The 24373-nt window shown below is 39.5% G+C and overlaps 1 protein-coding gene across 2 annotated transcripts in view; it reads left to right on the plus strand.

The window, feature by feature from the left end:
- FEZ2 (fasciculation and elongation protein zeta 2) overlaps nucleotides 1-24373 on the plus strand; it is a 42958-nt gene that overhangs the window by 15838 nt on the left and 2747 nt on the right. The window contains exons 6-8 of one of the 2 annotated variants that reach the window (XM_065891072.1): nucleotides 16923-17003; nucleotides 19652-19727; nucleotides 22538-22603. In XM_065891072.1, coding sequence (XP_065747144.1) covers nucleotides 16923-17003; nucleotides 19652-19727; nucleotides 22538-22603 — 223 coding nt within the window. The remainder of the gene's footprint in view (nucleotides 1-16922; nucleotides 17004-19651; nucleotides 19728-22537; nucleotides 22604-24373) is intronic. The other variant, XM_065891073.1, reaches the window with a different exon arrangement.

Consider the following 24373-nt stretch of genomic DNA (forward strand, 5'->3'; position numbering starts at 1 on the left):
GCACACTGGAAACAGCTTCAGTGGTCATTCCGGTGCTCCGGGCCAGCAGAGGCAGGCAGGGCCCATGCATACAGGAGTAGGAGTGCTTCTCACCAGAGAGCTAAAGAGATTCTGTTCAAGAATGCCACTGTGCTCTGCTCCTTCAGAAAGGTGTTTTCTTGGTGAGGGTATAATGGTTATCTGGATAATTCAATGCTGAAATATTTAGGAGGGAGGTAAGTGGAAGGAAGAGGGGGAATAAAGGAGAATGTTTGAAAGAAAAGAAGCTTCAGCAGGTGACCATTTCAATACATCAGAGTGTTAATGGGGGTGCTTTATGTTAATAGTTGGTGGGCAAATGAATGGTATTGCTTTATTGTTTTTGCTTATTTCTTGTGAGTTGTATAGTGGGGAAAAAAAAGGGGTGCTTTTAGAGGTAGCTGAACTGTGCTGAGCCTAAGAGCATAGGTTGACTTGTAAACCGTTTCCTCCTGATTTATGAGTGAGGTTGGAATGTGAGGACGTCAGAGGCAGTTACATGACATCGGCCATTTGGCCTAGTATTTGGCAGACTAGAATATTACTGACTGGTGAAAACAACTTTAGGATATTTGAATCTTTGACTCTTGGTATGAAGTTTTTTGTTTTCTGCTTTTCATTTTTCCTAAGGTGTCCTGTTAACTTCACTTGATTAAATTTCATTATAAACATTAACTGTTAATTATTTGGGATGCATTTCCTTATTGGTCTTATGGCTATTTCATTATTCTTTGATCAGTTGAGACCTTGTACCTTGTCACCTTTATCTTGTTTGTATGTGAAGAAGTGTTGGTTTTATTTTTAGAGTAAAATAAAAGGAGAGAAACCCCTTTTTTTTTTTTTTTGGTAAGAACACTGGGATTTTAATTTTGTAAACCATATATTCGAGTGCTCAAAACAGAATGTTGCCCATAGAGAATTGGGGCCTGGGCTGAGAACTTGTCTCTGCCCAAATGCAATATCACACACTACTACCAAGAGCTAACAACAGGTCTGTCCAAATGCTAAGACCAGGGACTTCGAAATCTCCATCTTAAGCCCTTATAGGACTTCAGGGCAGTAAAAACTTTATCTTTCAGAGGTGGAGGGGCCTGACAGAGGCTTTGAAACCTGCTGAACAACTCCTCCCAGGGCACATCCTGGGACTCAGTTCCAATCCAAAGGCTGTAGTGCAGTTGTCGACCCCAATCTGTTAGCAGACCCCAGATAGACCCGGGAGAGCTCTGGATGGGCAAAGGGATTCATTTTTCTAAAGGGAGTGTACTTTTAAAATTCATAATATTGATAACATGGTAATGCAGATCATCACAGACTGGCTGTTATATGGTTTGCAATTATAATAGTTCTGTCTTTGACTAAGTCTTGATTCACTTTTTTCTAAAGAATACTTACCAGAGAAAGAGATCTCATTAATCAGACTCTGATGGAATTGAGGAAAGAGTGCAGTTCTGGGGTGCTGAGCCACCAATGAGAGTTAATACAGACAAAAAGAATCTTACCATTTAGCCCATTCATTATGCCGTTTTTGGCCTATGAGTAAATGCACATTTTCTTAGTGTAATGTCATTTGTACATAGAAAAGACAGTTTATAAGCTAACTTTGCAAAAGTTGCCAGATATGTGGAACAAAATATTTTTTAGAAATGGTAGTATTGGTTGGAAAGCGTTTAGTCACTTCTAGTGACAACAATGAAAAAAACAGCACCCACCAAACAGAAAAAACCCCACCAAAACATGCAAAAACTAAAACATTTGTTTGAATATACAGTCCTGGAAAGTTTGCTTTAAAATATTAGGGACAAATTTTTGTTTCTCAGATTTTAAAAAAATCGTACCCTTTAAATGGCCCTATTATGCAAGTGTGATTAAATAAAATGCTTAGTTAAAAAGTCATAGCATGGTTGGTAATTTCTGCCTATCTGCTTTTAGGGATTACATGTAAATCCTCCGTTTATTCATGTTAACACTTGGCTGAGGAAAATAAATGTAGCCCTAGAGACATTTAAGGACTTCTTTTTCTAACTCGCATATAAAAAGGGTTAGAGTGGATTCATTGTGTAATTTTACATGGCATTTATATTGAGAAATGGATTTGACAGGGCAACATTTAGGTCTTATTTGAACCTTTATTAGTCTTGAAATAGATTCATAGGAACAGTAAAATTTTTTTCCACAATATTTGGACTTGTGAAGTTGCTTCTTGAGTTCTGATCTGCTATTTGTGTCAAAACCTTTAATCAGGCTAGTGATGGCATGGCTAAACTTGTAGCACTAGTTCCCTCCTTCTTTCTGACGCCTGAAATGACGGCAAAAGACCATTCCATTTGTGACACAAGGAGCCTGAAACCTGTGATTCTGAAAATAGTGGTTGGTGGCTCAAAAGAACCTTAAAGTGAAATGGCCAGTTGGCTAAACAGATTCCAAGATAACTTCCTTTCCAGACCTTTTGTATAATATACAGTTTTGGCAAGGCCTGATCTCTGTGAGTTAGCTATCATCAGTGATACTAATTTCTAAGAATTGGTGATATCGTGCCTTACCTGTTTTCTAATAACATTGGTCACTCTTTTCTTTCTACCTTAGATATGTTTTATTCGCAGGACTTGTACTTTTTCCTTAAGCATGGAATAGCTTCCTGCCATTTTTCCTTAGCATATTTCTTTGAAACAAAACATCAATTTGTAGTTGGTATCACACTTTATCCATCATTGCTAGCTTCTTCTCTTAGGTCCAGAGATACTGTAATGAAATATCTGCGTGTGAATAGAACAGAGTTAAACTCTTTAGGTGTTCATTTTGGAGACATACTTTGTTTGAAACATTTGCTGCAGGGAGTAAAAAATTTAGGGGGCTTAGGGATGCTATTTATAAATATTAAAATACTGAGTATTATAAAAGTGAAATGTTGATTTGTTTTAATTTTTAAAGTAATCTGTTATATGTTGGATAAGCTAAAACTATTCGTTAAATACTTGCAGAGTGTCTTTCTTGTGCCAGACACTGAAGATACAGTGGTGAATAAAATAGGCAAGGCCCCGGGCCTCTTGAAGCTTACATTCTAATGAGGGATGCAGGCACTAAACAAAGAAAAGAATGAATAGACAACGTAACTTCAGGTAGTAATAAATGCCACAGAGAAAACGAAAGGCTTGGTAAGGTTATTAGCAGTGCTGTGGGGAGCTGTTTTCAAAGGGGTGGCCACTGTGTCACTGCCCCTCCTGATTGGCAGGGCAGGCTGTTCTTTCCCTCTCCAATTCTCTGGACGGTGGGTTGGAAGAGTGGATCTTCTCCTTGGCAAATGAGACTCAACAGATTCAACAACTTTCTATCTCCTTTATCCTGTTCAAAATCTAGAGAAACGGGTGGGGAGTAGAGACTGGAATGGCTGAAGGGCACTGTCTGTTAATGGGTTTGATGACCCACATGTACTTCTTTCAACTGACTATGCTGTTTTGGGCTGTGATGCTTCTATTTATGCTCCTGCCTTTTCCTAGAGCAGCCCTCCTTCTCCTTTCCTGCTTCCACTGTCCGCTTGGGAGGTTTTTTGTTTTTTTTTTTTTTTTGCTCTACGCGGGCCTCTCACTGTTGTGGCCTCTCCCGCTGCGGAGCACAGGCTCCGGACGCGCAGGCTCAGCGGCCATGGCTCACGGGCCCAGCCGCTCCGCGACATGTGGGATCCTCCCGGACCGGGGCACGAACCCGTATCCCCTGCATCGGCAGGCGGACTCTTCAACCACTGCGCCACCAGGGAAACCCATGGGAGGTTTTTTTTTTTTAAACTTATTCTTCAAAATCATGGTCAAGCGTTGTCTTCCTTTCTTAGAACTTTTCTAGATGACTCTTTCTCCACTGCAGAATTGACAACTCTCTCCTTCTGGGGTTAATATTATTCCTCTTAACTATTTCAGTTAGTACTGTCATATCATATTGCAATTTTTTGTTTTCATGTCTGTCTCTGTTAGGCTCCCTAAGGATAGAAAATGTAACTTTATTTTCATGGTATACCCAGGTCCCACATGAGGTACTCAATAAACTCCTGATGAATAAATAGTTAAGAAAAGATTTCTTTTTTTTTTTGCAAATCTGTATTTCTGCCAGGTGCCAAATGTATTGAGGCTGAATTGCACAGTGATTAAGAACTTTGGGTTAAGAGCTGTGTTTGAATCATGATCCTGCCACTGGGTACATACCCCTTTGAATTTTGGAGGAATTAAATGAAATAATGTATGTAAGACTAGCATATATCCTGAGTAAATGCTAGTTATTACATGTCCAACTGTTTACTAAACATTTCTCCCTGAATATCTTACGGGCATCGAAATTTATCTTATCAGACTAATGTTACCATTTTCCTGAAGGTGAATTTATTCCTATATATTTCTTTTGTCAGTGAAACCAGTCTACTCATGCACCAAAACCAGTGGAATTTTTTTTTAAGTTTATTTTTTGTTTAGAGGAATAGGTGGATATGTTTTTATTTTTTATTTTTAAATGTTTATTTATTTTTTAATAGGAACAAACTACTTATATTGTCTTTATTCAGAAAGAAAAAGAGAATTACAACACTCAAGGATATCTTTTTCTGCAATACAGTTGACCCTTGAACTAATCAGGGGTTAGGGGCACCGACCCTCTGCTCAGACAAAAAATCAAAACCAGTGGAATTTTTAGGTCAAAGAATATCCGGTTTTAAATGACAGTCTTTTCAAATTGTCCTACATAAACATTACCCAGTAACAGCATAAGTAACTGGCCATTTCTCCAAACCTCCAACTTATGATGGATATTATTAATCTTCTCATATATACTGATCTGATAGGCAAATAAGGTTTTGATCTATTGACTGTACTCTTTTGTGTGTTGCCTATTATATCACATTTGAGTTGTTTTTCCTATTTATGAGGGTGCACGTACTTCTTATGTCCTAGTACTATATTCTACTGTAATCATTTGCTTAAATCTCTCCTTAGAAAAAAGTGCAGCCTTCCCAAAGGCTCATTCACATTGTTTCCCCAGCACCTCACCTAATTTTTCACTTAATGCATGTTTGTTAAATTGAAACTTCACTGTAAAGGAGATGGAATCCCAGAGGATTTGTGGTATTTGAATGATTATTCTTCTGTCAGAGATTTTTTCTTGGCCAGTCTTCTGTTTATATCAAATAGATTCACAGGTCACTGAATTCCAGTGGCAGTTCACGTGAGTAGAAGAACAAGTTGAAGTACATCAGTTAATCTTTAAACTAGTAATTTAAAAAATTAAAGTAATTTAGTAGTGGTTGTCATCTGGAGTTATCTGAAGTTGTAAAGACATTAGTATTTACCTGCCTAACATCATACCTTACTTAGTAAGCTTATAAGGATGAAAATAGACGTACTTCCTCCTTTAGAATCCAATGTTTGTAAATTAAAGTCATGTGTAAGGCTTCTTATTCGAAGTCTAGGATTGAAAAGATGGGAATGTATAGTATCTTTTCTGTTGTCCATATCACATTGAACTTTCAAGAGAGAGTTCTAGTGTGTTGCTCTCACCACCAGCAAAAATGTATAATTCCTTCAATCTAACCTGAAGTTTATTCTGAAAACTTCTGGGGTATTAGCAGTCAGTGACTCCATTGTAAAAAGAATCATATTATCCTAATTTATTGCTTTTGGGGGTTGGAGAGAGAACTGCTTAAGGATGAGGAGGAGCTAGGGCTTGAATGATAGATGCTCTTTCTTGTATATATTTTTCTTTCACAGATGCATTGTTCCATCTGTCTTTATGATTCACGTAGCTCATATTCTGACTAATAGTCAATCTATTTTGTTTCTCTTTTACATGCAAAAATGCCCCAGTAATATTTTTTCATTTAATCTTGACCAAAGCTGACTTTAAGGTAAGAGAAATTTATTTTTGTTTAGACAGCTACTATTAGATTGTTCTGAAGTTGGTCTAATTTATGCTAGCAATAAGCCTGGAAGGAATTGTTCTGGCACAACTATTTGAATTTGGTGCTTTTTAAAATAATAAGGACCTGGCTTTTTGTTGTTGTTGTGCCTTCTTTTCAACTTGGAATTTTAAAATTTCACGTTTGCTAAGATGATTTAGCCCAGGGATAGGCAAAGCAAACTACTGCCTGAGGGCCAAATCAACCCTCTCTGTTTTATAAATAAAGTTTTATTGGAACACAGCTATGTCATTTCATTTACACGTGGTCTATGACTGCTTTGGTGTTACAAGGACAGAGTTGAATAGTTGTGACAGACTGTGTGGGCTGCAAATCTAAAATATCTACTATCTAGCCCTTTATAGAAAAGTTTGCCAACCCCTGATTTAGACTAAAATTTGATAAAATTAAAAATTAGAAGAAAAAAGATGTAAACTCCATTTAAGCGAGTATGTGTAGATAAAGAAATCACTATATTGTGACTAAAATTTATTATAAAACGTAGCCTTGTTTTATCCTAAGAGTGTGTTGAGTTACTCCTTTGCTCAGGGCCCCTCCAGCAGCCTGAGTTGTGCCCGCAGATGGTGACCATCCATCTCCAAGTCACGTGCCGCAGGCACCCCACCTAGCAACAGCCCTTTGTGCTGTGTGTGTCAGATGCCCAGTATGCTGGGTGAAGAGAGTCAGCAGGTAGCCCAGTTGTCCCCAGATTGGGGGCAAATGAAAAAAATAAAAATGTTGGCAGTGCTCCGGGCACATTTTGTTTATACACAGTGATAAAAGGTAGTTTAAAGAAGGTAGAGGAGGGCTTCCCGGGTGGCGCAGTGGTTGAGAGTCCGCCTGCCGATGCGGGGGACGCGGGTTTGTGCACCGGTCCGGGAGGATCCCCCATGTCGCTGAGCGGCTGGGCCCGTGAGCCATGGCTGCTGAGTCTGCGCGTCCGGAGCCTGTGCTCCGCAACAGGAGAGGCCACAGAAGGGGGAAAAGGGCTGTGTCCTCCCCTTTTCTAAGTAGTGGTAGTTGAGAGGATAAAGTCTGCCCTGTATACATACTTGAATGTAAATACTAACACATTTTCAACAATAATTTGTTGGTGATCTTTGATAGTATTTGTTTGCATTTATTTATTTCAAAGAATATTTCTAAAAATTAGTGTTAGGCATAAAATGGAAAGTCATTGTAGGGTGGAGAGAAACTTAGTCGTGCCATGTTTATTGTTTTAATAATTCATATCTATGAATTACAAATTATTTTAGATGTGGAACAAATTTTTTTGAAAGGTAGTATTGCCTAGAGAAATATGTTATCACCAGTTTTTGATATCTTACCATTATCCACTATTCATTTTCTGCAATGGTTTTTTGGTGTTAGACTGGTAATAGGGAGCTTTTATGACTCAGCAGTTACTGTAATAAAAATCAGGAGTCTATCTTTTTCTTTTAATTTATTATTATTTATTTATAAATTTATTTTATTTATTTATTTTTGGCTGCACTGGGTCTTTGTTGCTGCGCGCGGGCTTTCTCTAGTTTCTGCGAGCGGGGGCTACTCTTCGTTGTGGTGTGCGGGCTTCTCACTGCGGTGGCTTCTCTTGTTGTGGAGCACCGGCTCTAGGCGCGTGGGCTTCAGTAGTTGTGGCACGTGGGCTCAGTAGTAGTGGCTCGCGGGCTCTAGAGCACAGGCTCAGTAGTTGTGGTGCATGGGCTTAGTCGCTCTGCGGCATGTGGGATCTTCCTGGACCAGGGCTCGAACCCGTGTCCCCTGCATTGACAGGCGGATTCTTTTTTTTTTTTTTTTTCTTTTTGCGGTACACGGGCCTCTCACTGTTGTGGCCTCTCCCATTGCGGAGCACAGGCTCCGGACGCGCAGGCTCAGCAGCCATGGCTCGCGGGCCTAGCCGCTCCGCGGCATATGGGATCTTCCCGGACCGGGGCACGAACCCACGTCCCCTGCATCGGCAGGCGGACTCTCAACCACTCTGCCACCAGGGAAGGCCCGGCAGGCGAATTCTTAACCACTGCACCACCAAGGAAGCCCAGGAGTCTGTTCTTGACTCCTTTATGTCTTGGAAAGGTTTGTTAATTATTTGTTAGTATAATACAAATTCACGTAAAAACCATAATATGCCAGGAAATTGTGATCTTATTATATATTTAGAATATCTGTAAGTATTAGAAAAGAGTTTATAAAACTGACAGGGTTAATTATTTTACTCTAGTTTTAGTAGTTTTGAAAATGTTTGCCAATAGTTAATTACCATATTAAGATTAAATTACTTAAAAATTTTAAAAGATCTTCAGATACAAAAAACTAAATTGATGCCAGTCCATTTAACTCCTAACTTTGAAAATATTCGTTCACATCTTTCTGCTTTGAGATTGAACTTATAAATTAGTAGTTCAATATTTAAGACATGTTCAAATATTTATCTGCTTTGGTGTAACTCATATTTTCTAACTTACTTGGATCTTTTTCAAAAAAATATTTTTTTGGTAGAATTTGCATTTATAACTGATTTATCATTCACATTAAAATTATTTGATTTGAAGAAGTGTCAAAACAAGCAAGATCAATTTTTACATCTTAGGTAATAGCTTACTAATTATTTGAATGTTTTTACTTTTTTTTTTTACATTTAACTATTGCTTTCAATTTTATGCTGTTCTCATGTTTTGTATTTTGATTATTTTAAGAGTTTTAACTAAAACATTAACTACTATTCCATAAATTAATATTTGAAATCATGTCACTCAAGCTACTAAAAATGATGTGATGTATAAAGGACAATAATTATGTTTGAATTTTATTTCTTTTGAACCTCAAGTATAAAGAATATTAATGGAGTGAGAGCATAGATTAGAGTCAGAAATAGATGAAAAAGCATTTCCTAATTGCTCTTCCCAACCTTTTTTTCTGATATTGAGCTTTGATATTGAGATTTTTAAAAGCTTTCCTGGCTAGTTAGAGATCTGTGCCACTGGGATCAGGTGAGGCCTCAGCGTAAGAGAAGAGCTAAGAAGAGTTTGATAGCAGGAATAGTCTGAATTTCCTGACCTCTGGGTTAGTTTGGCTTTTTCCTGTCTTGGATCCTGCTTTCTGTGAAATTCGTTGATCTGGTGAATATACTGTGCAGAGAATGAGTTGGTATGGTTAAGACTGTGGAAAAGAATGAACAAACCACAACTCTGTATCTGATTCCGTGTTGCTTTTCAGTTTAGGTGGTATTTTCTAGCTCTTTTCTTTTTATTATTCAGAAAGACCTTGAATTACCTAAAAGTGTTACTTGTTTTCTGTTCAAGCTTTCTGGCTGATTCAGTCTCAGACAGTAGTATCTTTTCCTTGTGTTGTCTTCAGTCCTTTTAACCTAGAGACTATAATCAGGGTGGTTATTTCTCAGTTGCCATTTTATTTGTATGAGGAGAACTTGAAATACTGTTGTTTACTGTTTGGGAGAAAAGCAGAAAGGTGTGGTTATTTCTGTTTGGGAGTTATGTCCCAAATGTTGGTCTAGCCTTTTGAAGGGAATACAGCCCAGACATTTTCTGAACATTTATATTTGTTGAACACCCTGCTAAGTGCTTCCCATGGATTATTTCATTTAATCCTCACAACAACCTTATAAAGCAGGTATTATCGTTGCTGCCATTTCATAAATGGGTGAAGAAAAGCTCAGCAGGCCTTAGCTCACAGAACCAGTGTACATTGGAGCGAGGATGTACAGAGTTGTACAGAGGTGGGTGCAGGGAACCCATGGCTCTGGGAGTTCTGTGCAGGTGTATCGTGGATGGGCATGGAGGTCTTGGCTTATTTCTTTGTCTTTCAGATTTTTATAGATTTTTTTTTTCTTCTATATCTTGTTTACACTTGGTAGTTCCTGGTTTCGTCTGAGAAAATTTTCCAGAGAATGACTGATTTTGAGACTTTAATACATACTCACACCAGGGAAGCAAATGGTCGTGAGGCAGTAGTGAGTATGCCCAGTATGAACCATGTGACTGAGGCCCTGAACTCAGTAAACCCCTTCCCCTGTCCTTGCCACGTTACTTTGGCACTTTGTCAGCGGTGAGGGGAAGAATAAAGTGAATACTGTAATGCTTAATCATTTTCCTGCTTATAAAAGGGCTCCCATCAAAAACTGCATTCTGCGAAGGGCATTTTACAGAGCTATTAACTCCTTCATAAAGGTGCAGTGGATAGATTACAAAATAATTTTAGACTCACAGAATCTTCACAAGCGCTTTGCTTTGAATTTTTTTTTTTTTTTTAAACATCTTTATTGGGGTATAATTGCTTTACAATGGTGTTTGCTTTGAATTTGAACATTTGGAACCTTTACTTCAAATCGAGAAGTGGTGGATTACTTGGAGGCATGATTGGGCTTTCTGACATAGTTAATACTGCTGTTACTTTAATTAAACTGTAACAACCCTTTATTGAACGTCCTTTGTTTCATCGAGCATTCATAACCTTGAGACTTAACTTCTGTCAGTGCTTTGACATAGCTCTGGCACTGTCACCTTCAGAAATGTTCAACAAAGAAATGCCTCTCTTCTTCCCTCCATCCCTCCCCTCCCCCACTTACAAAATGTAAGCATAGAGAAAGTCTTCCCTCTGGCCCAGTTAAGTACCATAGGCACCTAATAACACTATATCTGCCCTCAAGCATGTAAATGCAGTGTTCCTAAATGAGGTGATGTTTACTAAAAGTAAATTTAGTCTGCCTCTGAGGTTTTATCTTTTTAAAATTCATTTTGCCTTCCAAGAGAGTGTATTTTTGGAATTTTTAGGGCAGTTGTGAAGCAGACTCTGTTGTGTGTTTTGCGGAGCTCTTTTCCTTTTCCTTCCTTGTCTCGCTGGGAGTCTTTTCATTCTGTGATCCTTCTAGTTCATTGACCTTCTTCTACTTGCCACGCTTTTATTATCCCAGGGGTTTTATATTTCTTAGTCACTACACTGTTTTACAAACCATGTCGATAGGATGATTTTATCTTTATTAATCTCATGTTGACTTCTCAGACTAGGTTCTTCAGTGGGCTTTTCCAGAACTCTGCTGTTCACACCTTTGACAAAAAACTTTATATCTCGTCATGTCATCCTTCTTCTGTTCACCCTCAGGTTATTTTTGCCTTTTAGCTCTTTTAAAAAAGTTCCTCTCCTGCAAGAAGTCAAGAAGCCTCCCAATATGGTTATCACAGGCTCTAAGACTGGTCTTAGGTGTGTTACAACTTCAGCTTAGCAGACGTTTATACATGCCTGCTGTGGCACAGGCCCTGTGCAGGTCACTGGGATGGAGAGACTAAGACCTAGTCTCTTCTCTTCAAAGTGTACTCATGTCACAGAAGAAAAAGGAAGCCACGGGAGTAGACAGCTCTGAATGTATCATCTCGCTGGGCAATTCTGTCATTCTAGAGCACTAATATCATAGCTTATGTGACCTTTTAGTCTTGTACTGTTCTGTGTGCATGCGTGTGTGTGCGTGCATATGTATGGTTTGGATTTGCCTTCCTAAAAAATCATGTATCTTCTAGGTGGAGTTAACTTGTAGATTCACAGAAGTTACAAACGAGAAGATCTTTAAAAAAGACATCATTTAATCATCCATTTCACAGATGAGGAAATGGGCCTCTGCAGGCTTAGGGATGGCTGTCATGTCACACAGTTAGTGGCAAAGCTGGGAGAGAGCCCAGATTTCTGATTTCTAGTCCAACATTTTTCTATCCAAGAAGACTGTTGAAAAATTTTTCTGATTCCAAATACTTTTGACTAAGGTATGATTCCTGGTTTCATTAAAAAAAAAATAAATCTGGAAGTATTTCACTGTTAGGGGAAGTAGTTGCTGAAGCATTTTGCAGTTGAAGCCAGTGACGATCAGTCAAGTGCCTCCTGCCTGCTGAGGATGGGCTTGTGCTTTGTGGGCATACAAAAGGGGTATCTGACATTTCTCTCCTTAAAGATTTTGCGATGGGGTTGAGCTTATGAAAAATTAACCTAACCAAAACTTTCTTTTTCCTTTCTGTTCTGTTTTTTAGATCTTGTGCCTCATCCCCACGTTAAAAAAAACAAAAACAAAAACCTCTTTCTTTTTTCCAGTTTTATTGAGAAATAAATGCCGTACATTGCTGTGTAAGTTTAAGGTATATAGCATGAAGGTTTGATTTATAAATATGGTGAAATGATTACCACAGTAGGACCAGCTAACATCCATCTTCTCATATAGATACAATTAAAAGAAAGAAGAAAGGAGAAAAAAGGTTTTCCTTGTGATGAGAACTCCTAGGATTTACTCTTCTACATCATACGTCAGTGTTAAGTAAGCACTAGTGATGTAATGACTTTACTTATCTCATAACTGGAAGTTTATACTGGTTGACCACCTTCCTCCAGTCCCCTCTCCCCACACCCTCCACCTGTGGTAACCACAAGTGTGATCTCTTTTCCTATGAGTTTAGGTTTTTATTTTATTTTTTTAAGATTCCACATATAAGTGAGATCATACACTATTTGTCTTTCTCTGTCTGACTCACTTCACTTAGCATAATGCCTTCAAGGTCCATCTGTGTGGCAAATTATAAACTTTTATCTTTTCATTTAGTACTATTAGAAAAACATATATTGATATCTAATTATGTGCCGGGCATGGGTGTTAAGGATGCAGAGTAAATCTCAGCCTCCAGGGACATGCGGCCTGTGGGCTGGGGATCCGATAACGGACCATCCAATGCACATGCAGTGATTCTCAACCAGGCCAATTCTGTCCCCCAGGAGACATTAGGGAATACCCGGAAATGTTTGTCACTGTCACTACTTGGGGGTGGGGGGGTGTCACTGACATCCAGCTGAGTAGAGGCCAGAGATGCCATTCAACATCCTACAATTCACAGGACTGCTCCCCCATCAAAGGATTACATATCTGTAATTCAATGTCAGTAGTGTCAAGGTTGAGAAACCTGGGGATAGGGTAATTATTGCTGTATTCAAAACAGCTACCACGTTTTTAGTGCTTTCTGTGCCTGGTACTGTCCTGTGGTAGCGGTGTGTGTACATTACTATCACCCCTCGTTTGGTTGAGGGGTCTGAATTGAATCCTGAGGACAAGCAGAGGAAGCAGGGGACAGGCATACTGAGCAGAGGGGGTGGTGTGGGCAACCACCTGGAGGTGACAGGGCACCTGGGGAGCCGCAGGTTGTTCGTATGGCCAGAGGTTGAGGGAGGAAGTAAGTCAAGAAGAAGAGGGTGTGGGGTAACAAAGTAGAAGCCAGAAGATGGAGGGCTTTGTACTGTATGCCTCGCTATGGCATTTGGGCCTTATTTAAAGGCTGTAGGAAACCAAGGAGAGGTTTTGAGTGGCTTGTTACATATTCAGATTTGTCTCTTGGAAAGGTGACTTCAGAGTTTCAAGGAGAACGTAATCGGAAGGAGACAACTGGAGATAAGGAATTGATTTGGAGGCTGTTGCCGTCATCAGGAAAGAATTGAGCCAAGGAAGTGACAGCAATGGGAAAATAGTTGTATTTCTGAGATATTAAGGCAGTTGAATCTATCGGCTGGGGCTCTGGAGAAGGGAGGGGCCAGGGTTGGGTCATTGATTTCTGCCTTGGGGTGGCATAGATAGAACATGCGTACCCCTTCCGCCAAGTGAGATATGCAAATCTCTTCAGCAGTAACTGCATCTAGCACAGTATCCTTGGGGGATGTCTGTCCTTCCCATCAGCTCTGGATGATGTAGCTCCTCATGGTACAAAGAGCAAGCCTCCCATTCCAGCACATCCAGCACATGAAGATGGGGAGAGGACAGGGTCGCTGTAATAAAACCTTCTTATTGGAAGGAGGGGAGAATGGAAATACTCAGTAGCTACTGTTTCACATCCTGCTGCAGCAGAATAACAGGACCCCTGCTCACTGGCCGCAGGGTGAACTCGTTGGTTGGCCAGTTTGGCTGCTTTTGGTTTTGTTCTGAGAGGATCTCTTGTCCATTGTCCTTTGTAGCTCATCTGGGAGTGTGTATAATTCATGTTTCAGCTCAGATGTCACCTCCTAGGAGAACTTTTCTCTGACCTCCCAGTATGAAGTAGGCATCCAGTTTTTAATTGTTGTAGCTATTGGCAGGGCGTGCATTATCTGCAGTTATCTAGTTCCTTGTTTTATTTTTTCTGCTCCTCTTAGGCTGGAATGTCAGGTCATGAGGATGGGAGGGGCCTTGGCTGACGTGTTCACTTTGAATCCTTAATACCTGAAGTAATATGTGGCTCAGTATATTTTTTCAAAGAATGAATAAATGAAGGAGAGAGGTATAGCATGCTGAAGGAGAAACAGGCTTTAAATTAAAAAAAAATTGCTGGGGGAGAGGAAGATGAATTCAGTCTTGGATATGATGCGTTTTTGCAATGTTTAAGTACAAGTGTCCAACAGACCACTAAACGTACAAGTCCGAAGCTCAGGAGGGAAATTAAAATAAAGGTATAGCCAGTGTTTCTTGAGCCCTTCCTTTGTGCCAGGCTCTGTTCCAAGCACTTGATTGCTCTTAGTAAAGTGGAGCTGTAGATCTACAGAGGCAGAAGTCGGAGTGGGAAAAGTCAGTGTGCATGAGAAAAAAAATAGGGACACAATCCCTGAGAAATACCCGTATATAAGAGGTGAGCAAAGAGGCACTTCTCAGAAGAAGCAGCCCAGAGGCAGGGGGGACTCTGGGAGAGTGTGGTGTCTAGGAACCCAGGCAGGCAGGGAGAAGAGCTTACTGGATGTCTGCGAGGGATCTGAAAGGTGTCCGCAGACCTTGGCATCAAAGAAATGACGCTGGGCAGAGCTGTTTCTGGAAACCCTGGCGAAAGAGAGGTTGAGTGTTTCAGAATTTAACGTTGGCAATGTGGGAAAGAGCTAGCAGAGAGGAAGAGTTTGAACATGGAGTGAAGGGAGAAAATTGTTAGTGATTTCTGGGGAGGTGGGAGTTGATGGCAGCTGGAGCGTTGGGGGTGGAACGTTCTCAGCGGTTCCTCATAGTTGGTTTCTTTGTGCTTCGCCTGAATGTTCTGATTTTTCTTGTTCTGTCATTTTCCCAGTTGTACCTTGTTGGCTGCTGTGTTGCTTGCCTGGTCAGGATACAGTGGGGCCTGACTGGCCACAGCTACTGACTCAGCTGTGGCTGAGTCATCAGCCGCAAGGGCAAAGGTTCTACTGGGAGTTCCTTTACTTAACTTCTTTCGTTTTGTATGTTCCTAAGTTACTGTGGCTTCACATGATTGCATTTTCATTTATTTCCACTAAGCCTGGTTGCATGAAAGCCATCTTTCACAAAGACTCAGGCTATTGGCAGTTGAAATGGCTCTGTAATGTCCACAACTGGACATTTAATAAAGAAATTTAAATTACAGCTTAAGAATTTAAAAATTTGCATAAACTACTCCCACCCCCACCCGCAAGAGACGGGAATTAGGTTGCCAATTGGGAAAGGTAAAGATGGTGTTTTTAGAATACACTGTTCAAATATGAAGTATACCTTAGTTTTCTGATACATGGATTCTAAAATGCTTCATCTTGCTTGAGATTTTCTGAATTTGTATCTGGCTTTAACATGCCTGTAGATAATGGAGTGAAGTAATACAGAAAATTCAGTATTTTTCTCTTTGTTGCTTTTGAAAGGAACTACGTTTGATAGACATAATTTTTTTTAAAAAAGAGCTGACTGGTTTATTTGAAGAGTTTCCCATAAGTTTTATTGCAGATGCTGGAGGCTAAGAGGTCCTTTCTTTTGATAATCTCTTTAAAAAATGTGAACAAGTTATATGATAGCATGTGAAAAATCTACAGACATGGTTACCTGTAGGTTTTCTTTTAAAACTAGCCTACTTCATCAAAAGAAGAGTTACGCTGCTAGCAAAGTACAGCATGTTTAGTGGAGCTGTCTTGACCTGGACCACACTTTGAGAATCACTGGGCTACATTATGCCTTTCTTGAGAGCAGAAACCATTGCCTTAGTTTCCTTTTTTCTGTTCATTAGGGCCTGGTAAAATACTCTTTATATTGACTCCTCAAATGTATTTACCGATTCAACGCACCCCTATAAAATTACAGGGGGAGGAAGCATCCGGTGAATCAGCACTGAACTTCCTTTTCAGAATGCCTTTCCCCTTAATTAGTCATGCTGTAAGAGGATCCATCGAAGTCCTTTGACTCAGCAGCCCCAGAGGTGCCACTGGACTCTTTTTGACTGTCTGATGACATTGTAGGCTGGTTACAAATCAAGATGAGTAGTGTAGGAAAACGATATTCCCTTTTCAGTACAACAAATTCTAGTAAGTCTTGGAGGTTGCTGGGAGAAAAAAGCTAGAATTGTTTCCTAGAAACAGAATGGAAAAGTCTGCAGAAGTCTTAGGGGGCCTCGCTGGCACATGGGATCCACTCTGCTCTCCAGGAAGCATATGTGCTCTTCCAGTTCGAATTTTCTGCCCCAAGGCGATGGCAGGTGTCCTGAAGAGTGAGTGGGAAGCAATAATCAGCTCTCCGAGTAACAGCATTTTCATTTGCCAAATGTTGTGTTAATGTTCTCCGAACTTATGGTAGAAATATGCAAACTTAGACTGAAAATATGCATACTGTCAGTATTAAGTTTTCAGACTTTTGAAAAAATGTAGGTAAACAATATCAAAAGGTATCTTTAAAGTTATGTGGTAAATTTTGCATAAAACAAATATGTGTACAACTTATAGTGTTTATATTGGAGCACATTTATCAGCTACGTCAGGAAAAACTTCATATATAGTTGCATGAAAGTAGTTGCTTTTGCATTTGACTTGCAAAGAAATGGAAGCGAAAATATTTTAAAACAGCATGATTTTGTCTGCTTTATCTGAATGAGTTAGTGGCATTTTCTAACTGCTTGCCTGTTGGGTACATACGTCATCATGGTACATTCTTACTAATAGTCTTTGAACTTCTTTCTCTGTCCTTTTCTTCTGGGCCGTATATCGCTGCCTTTAGCGCTTCAGCATGGAAGGGATCTCAAATGTCATTCAGAATGGCCTCCGCCACACCTTTGGAAATTCAGGTGGAGAGAAACAGGTGCTCGGTTATTCTTATTTTCCTCATTCTGTTTTTTCATTCTCTGTGTAAGTGAAGGTCCTGAAAGCTGGCAGTCTTACTAATCTACTAAGACTATTGCTTAAAGAAATGAAGTTCATTATATTTATAGCCTTGATAATGCATAGAATTTCCCTTTAGGAAAAAGCATTTTTCAAATTAGACAGTAGATTCAGCGTATTCTTTTTTTTTTTTTTTTTTTGCGGTACGCGAGCATCTCACTGTTGTGGCCTCTCCCGTTGCAGAGCACAGGCTCCGGATGCACAGGCTCAGCGGCTATGGCTCACGGGCCCAGCCGCTTCATGGCATGTGGGATCTTCCCAGACCAGGGCACAAACGCGTGTCCCCTGCATCGGCAGGCGGACTCTCAACCACTGCACCACCAGGGAAGCCCCAGTGTATTCTTAATACATGTTTTAGAACTCTATTTTTCACTTTTACCTTTAAACAAATAGCTGTTAATATATTTCACTTTTACCTTTAAACAAATAGCTGTTAATATATTGACTTAATGAATTGCATGTGTAGAATATATAGCTGTGAAAATTAAACTAGAATATGCTACTGTAATTCTAAAAGTTTAAGAAACAAGATCTCATTTGGGGGGAAAGAAAGCCAGATGTTGGTATCTTTCAGACTACAGTCCTAGGTCAAAATGTTTATAGAGTATACCTTACCTACTTTTAAATGAAATTCATGTGCTTTTACGGTGTATCATGTGGTCAGTCAACTCAGTTGTCTGCTGAATGAGGCATGAAACATTATTTATACCAAATTATACATGGATATAAATATACAGTCAGATGTATAGCAGTTTGCTTTTTATTAGCATTTTTTGATATAATGACTTAAGGAATGTCAAGAGCATGGGAAACACATCTACATTGAATGTGCTTAGAATTTTCACAATTGAAACCTTCACTTTAAAAAGAAAACTCTTCAATTTAGTTCTTAAGAGTGAGAAAGTGTGCAGAGTGTAGCTAGTAGGCAGTTTATGAGAATAAGGCATTTGAGTCTAGGTTTTTACTGCAGATAGCTCTGTATTACTCAAGAAGGGAAATAATCGACATTAATCCTTCACACTGACATTTGCAGCTCATAAGTGGGCTCCATTAAGGGATGGTTGAATTTTTTAAATTTTTTTATTCTGCCTCTCACCTCTCTCAAACCCACAAGATGGCAGAATAACTTCCAAACTGACCCAGCATGTGGGAGTGGGGCAGGAAGGCCTGAAAGTGTGGCTAGACAGCATGCATGCCAAGGTGCGGCTTCCTGGTGCTTCTACAAGTTGCCCGACATGCATGCTATTAGTGAGGCCCCAGGAGGGCGTGTTTTGGCTTCTTGTGTATTCTTTACAAAGAAACATGTTTGGTTATACAACTGGGCATCATCTTGGAGAGGCCTACACCATAAAGATGGTGGAAACCAAGTTTCTTAAAGATTGAAACAATTCATTGTAATCAGTTATTTTTAAGCAATTCTATTTTGTTTTTTGATTATGAGTGGGATAAAATTGCTCAAAGAGGATTAGGAATAGAGCTGAGATTCAGGACTGGGGCTAAATAATGGGTGGGTCTGGAGAGATTCCAAGTAAAAAAAACTAGTAGGGCTTCCTTGGTGGCGCAGTGGTTGAGAGTCCGCCTGCTGATGCAGAGGACACGGGTTGGTGCCCTGGTCCGGGAAGATCCCACATGCCGCAGAGCGGCTGGGCCCGTGAGCCATGGCCACTGAGCCTGCACGTCCGGAGCCTGTGCTCCGCAACGGGAGAGGCCACAACAGTGAGAGGCCCGTGAACCGCAAAAAAACAAAAAAACAAAAAACTAGTAGATCTCTAGATAAGCACATGCAAACTACGTTGAGCTATACATTTTTTGGTGGCGTGGTCAGAATAGGAGAATCTGGACAATAATTTTTAGATTATGCTTTCAAGGGACGTAGTTATAGGACATAACTGATACTTGTGAGCCTTTACAGTAGTGTGAACTAGGCAGTTTGTCTCAATATCAGACATAAATTTTCATTATTCATTAGGCCATTATCTCCTTTCACTTTTTTCTTTAACTTTAATACCTTTAAGCATTTATAACTATAACTACTTACACAATAATTTAAAATAATGGTAATACATCTTTAAAATTATTTGGGTAAGTGTTTCTTTTTTAGCTTCTGGAGAAAGCTGGTATTCATTTTTAAAGTTGTCAAGTTATCCATGTGACTGTTTTGTTCAACCAGAAAAAAATGGTCTAAAACAGAATCATTTGACTGGTGCGAACTATTTTGTTATGCAGAATGGTTATGTTTTTAGTTTAAATTACCATTTCAAAAATGTGTTGAAGTATTCAAGGAGAATGTTAGATAAGACTTCACTTTAAAAATGAACAAATTGGACGCATCACCCTCAGACTTACTCCTGTGAAATTTTCAATAATTGAAAGGCAGAAAAGTTGATATTTATGTAAACAGGTGGGCAAAAAAAATGAGTTCCAGCTGAGATAGTAAGATAGCTGTGTTCATCACTAAAGTGGCTCATGTTTCTCATGTTATAAAACGAACCTTCTAGTAACTATATCAAATTTTTGCAGAGAAGGTAATTCAGATTTAAGTGACACTTTTTTTTTTTAACTTGGCAGTACTTGACAACAGTCATTCCTTATGAGAAAAAAAATGGACCACCATCTATTGAAGATCTTCAGATATTAACAAAAAGTAAGCAAAGACAAAATTCAACTGTTACCTTGTTTACTTTTGCTGATTCTAAACACTGATTTTAGTTGGCTGGTTTTGTTTCTGTTATTGTTTTATTTTGTCAATTTAGGATAGTAAATGATGGATGTCATCATTTATTCTTTTGAGAATGAAACCATAAATGGTTGTGACAAACACAGCACTCAATCTAGCGTTGATTTGTATTTTTCCTGCTTTTCTTATCTTTTGAAACATTTACAAGCTGAACTTTTGGAGGAAAAATGTAACAATTTCCCATCACCTCTTGTATATTTAAGAATATATCCATTTATCAATTAATAAGGTGCTTCATGGATCTTATATTAGTATGACTGTCAGAAACTCAGTAGGAAAGATTTAGAAATGCAGCCTAAAACACTCTCCTTTCTTAGGATTTTGGAAACCAAGGTAGGTAGTTACAGGTAGAAAATAAATTGATAGTAATATTTTAAGAATATTTATTCACTCAGCAAATATTTAATGAAGGCCTACTCTGTGCCAGGCCATGTTCTGAGCACTTGGGATACTTCAGTTCACAAAGCAGGCAAAAATACTCCACCTTCAATGGGCTTGCATTTTAAAATAACTTGTTAGACTTAAGAGACATTCAGTATAATGTATATTTATGATGGCCATAAATGAGCCCTGAATTCTGGTTCTATCCGTTACTTATAGGGATATCCTTGGAAGTCATTTACACTCTCTCAGTCACAGTGAAAAATGAGGGTTAAAATATTTGCTCTCTTTACCTCATAGTAAATAAATTAATGTATGTGTGATTTGGGATAAGTCAGTCACTTGGCCTTGTTTTTCTTGAAGGGATTGAATTTGCTGATCTGTTAGGTTCTTTCTATTTATAAATATTTGTGATAACTATGAATTAAAGAGGGAGCCGAAAGAGAGAGCATCACATGAGTGGATATTAATGATGATATTGATTTTGGAAATTGAGGTGATCGAGGCATGGGTGGGGGGAGCACGAGGAAAGAAGTGTCTTATTTGCAAGCAGCCTGCCTGCTAACCTGAAGCTTTTATTCTTTCCTTTGAACAGTACTTTTCAGAACATTTCATACTTATGTGATGCCAGCCTGTATAAAATAAAGAATTAAGAGATTAACTGGGTGGCTAGCCCTCTACTTTTCAGGAAGAATGAGTGTCCAAGTTTACACAGGAGAATGGTTCATTACAGGGCTGCGTCTCGTAATTTCCAGTCCACCACACTTTTTAATAATGCTGGATTTTAATAGTGCTGGTTTTTGGTACGTGATTTTATGTAGAACTGAAAACAAATCTAAAATATGTTTGGAAGCAGAAATACTGAACATTAAGTATTTCTTTAAGAAGAGAGCACAGATATTGCCTAGAAGCCAGGAATTACTGAGGGGTCTCAGCTTCTCAGATCAAGGACAAACACATACTTAGCCAAACCAAAGTTGTCATAATTTCCACATCAGAATGTCCTAGGCCGATCCTTAGATGATGTCTTTATAGACTGACACAACTTGGAATTTGGGGCGAGTGAATGTATGTAGGGTGTGTGAATGAGTGTCCAAGTTAATATACTACATGAAGACAGTAGATGGAAGGATGACCTTTACTCTGAAAGTTTAAGAAAAGTGGTTATCTCCTGAAAATTTTGGGGAGAATCTGAGCCTCTGCCATCCCCACCTATAGATGTTACTGCAGGGGAAGCCCCGTAGAGACAGGCAGTGTTTAGATATGTGTCCTTCTTCATAAAAGCTATTGGAGGTGCAATAATAGTAGTGATAAGAATTAGAGTAATATTAGTTGTGCTAATAATGATGGTAATGCTTACGTAGTGTATATTATGTGCCAGGTACTACTTTAAGTCCTTTACACCTGAATTAGTAACTTAATACTCACAACAACCCGTTGAGACAAGTCTAATGATTATTCCCATTTTACAGATGAGGAACTGGGTGGTTAAGTAACTTGCACACAGTCCCACTGCTAGGAAGTGGCAGAGCCGGGGTTTAAACCCAGGAAGACCGACTTGACGGTTACACTAGGTTGTCTTGTCATACGTCTGGGGGAGAATAGTGAGGCCTTTCCCCAGGATGCTCTGGAGAGTTCAAGTTGGCAGTCACTATGAAAGGGCAGTATAGGTGGTCTAGATGTTTTTTAACCACTGTAATAGTAGCTGTGTTTTCTGTTTTGTCTTTGCTTAGAGATCAAATTGTCAAATCTTTGCTTAGAGATCAAATTGTCAGATTCTCTTTAGGATGAGGCGAAATCACCCAGGTCCCTTTGGAGTATCAAGAAGTAAGCAGCCTGGCTGGGTGCTTGCTTCATGGGAAGTCTGTTCTTCATTTTGTTTTTTTCTTTAAAAGTTTCCAAGAAGGCTGACTGATGTGCTCCTTGGAGAGTACGGCTAACTCTTCATTTCCCTAAGAGTTCCTCCAGCTCATGAGACCTGCAGCACCAAGGTTCTCCTCTCCAGAGCTCATAGAAGTGCACATTATGGTAACTCACTTGCCAGTATTTATGGTGACAAAACTGGGGCTCTGTGTAATAACCCAGCTCCTGTTTCCTGCCTCCACTGTTTAGAAATTTTAAATCAGGGAAATAGCTCTCAGGTAGCTGCAGTATTCTTACCTGAACAAGGACTTATTCAACTATAACAAATTCTTGAACATTTGCAGTTGTATTTTCTCATCCAGAAAATAGTCAATTTGCATGAATTGTTATATCATGTAATTAAGACTAAGACTACAAAATGACAGAGGTTATCTGAATTTGAAATTGTGTTTTCTTTCTCCTTTATTTTGCAGTTCTTCGTGCCATGAAAGAGGATAGTGAAAAAGTTCCGAGTTTGTTGACTGATTATATACTGAAAGGTGAGTTTTAGAATAGTGTATGGGCAGTGGTTGGGAAGTTTTGATTCGTCAATAAATGCATTGTCTTGCTAATAGATTAAAAAGTAACTTCCAAACGCACAACTTTTATTTTGCAGGGTGAGAATAGATAACGTGACGACTTATTTATGCTTCCAACATTATAAAGTGTGGTTATTTAGAATTTAATTTTTATTTGAAGTCCTGGGCTGGAAATAATTTCCACAGCTAAATTATAAACATCAAGGAAGGCAACGGAGGGACTTCCCTGGAAGTCCAGTGGTTAAGACTCTGAGCTTCCCCCGCAGGGGGCACGGGTTCGATCATCCCTGGTTGGGGAACTAAGATCCCACATGGCTGCGAGGAGCAGCCAAAAAAAAAAAAAAGGCGGCATTGGAGGAAATGTTGTGGAGATATTGCTATAATGTTGTGAGTCTCAGATGTTGACGCTGAGGATTTGAGAAAGGTGGCCTCTGTCCTCTTGGGGACACTAGAAGAAGGACGGGTGAAGGAGGGAACAGTTACATCAGTTCACAGTCCCAAAGGGAATATGAACAGGGATGGGGTAAGGGTCAGGGAGCGGAGGGAGAAAGAGAAAAAGAATGGACTTTCATAAAGCCAGGGCAGTGAAGAGTGAGCCATACATCTTAGGAGCAAGATTGGCATCTCACAGGATGGGAACAGTGATGAGGCAAAGGAAGATCGTTTGAGACTTTAACGAGATCACCTGCTTTGCTGAGGAAGGAAGAAAATTTGGATGATAGAGGGACTGAAGAACTTATTTAATTATAGGCAAAAAGAATACTTTTCAGTGAAATTATTTCTTAAAAAGTAGCAGTTTTTTAGGTAACATATTTTCAGAGCATCGTAAAATGCATCCTGTAGTGTTTGATCCAATTTTGAGAGCAGTCAGCCTCTGGTCACACTTCTCTTCTTTGGGTTCTCTCTCTTCTCTATCAAGAGTAGCTAGTTGAACCGAAGGTTGGGATTTGTGAGACGTCAGATAACTCAGATGGGACTTTTCTTCAATCATAGCTTCATAAAGGGGGAACCCTTGGTATAGTCATGAGCACAAAGTGAATATTACATGAGTATCACCTGTAAGACCTGACACCAAGCCAGCCATTAGTAGGTTAACAGGAGGGTAGAAAAGACTAAGTTGACATGATCGTTTTTTAAATAAGCTTTTTTTTTTCTTTCTGATAGAGAAGGGTTTTCTCTTCCTATTACATTCTGAATTAAAAACAAAACAAAAGGGCTTCCCTGGTGGCGCAGTGGTTGAGAGTCCGCCTGCCGATGCAGGGGACGCAGGTTCGTGCCCGGTCTGGGAGGATCCCACATGCTGCGGAGCGGCTGGGCCTGTGAGCCATGGCCGCTGAGCCTGTGCGTCCGGAGCCTGTGCTCCACAGCGGGAGAGGCCACAACAGTGAGAGGCCCCTGTACCGCAAAACAAAACAAAAAAGTCTGACATCTTTGTTTGCTTTTGTGTTGTGCTAGCATTGGTATGAAAGCTGGATTGTTCTGAGGTTTGTTCTTCATAGATGTGAATCAGGAATGAGATGCACATAAAGAACATGTTTTAACTTTCAATTATAGTGGGTCTCTAGGGCACTGCCATGAGGGCCAGAGACAGAATGAGCTTCTGAAGCATTCTCTAGCTATTTTATTATCAGACTGCATGGGAGAATTTTATGACCCAGAGAACAGTGTTCTGGGGGAGATGTGGGCGTGTGATTTTTTTTTTTAACATCTTTATTGGAGTATAATTGCTTT

Source organism: Phocoena phocoena, chromosome 14, assembly GCF_963924675.1.
Source record: "Phocoena phocoena chromosome 14, mPhoPho1.1, whole genome shotgun sequence".
Taxonomy (NCBI): domain Eukaryota; kingdom Metazoa; phylum Chordata; class Mammalia; order Artiodactyla; family Phocoenidae; genus Phocoena; species Phocoena phocoena.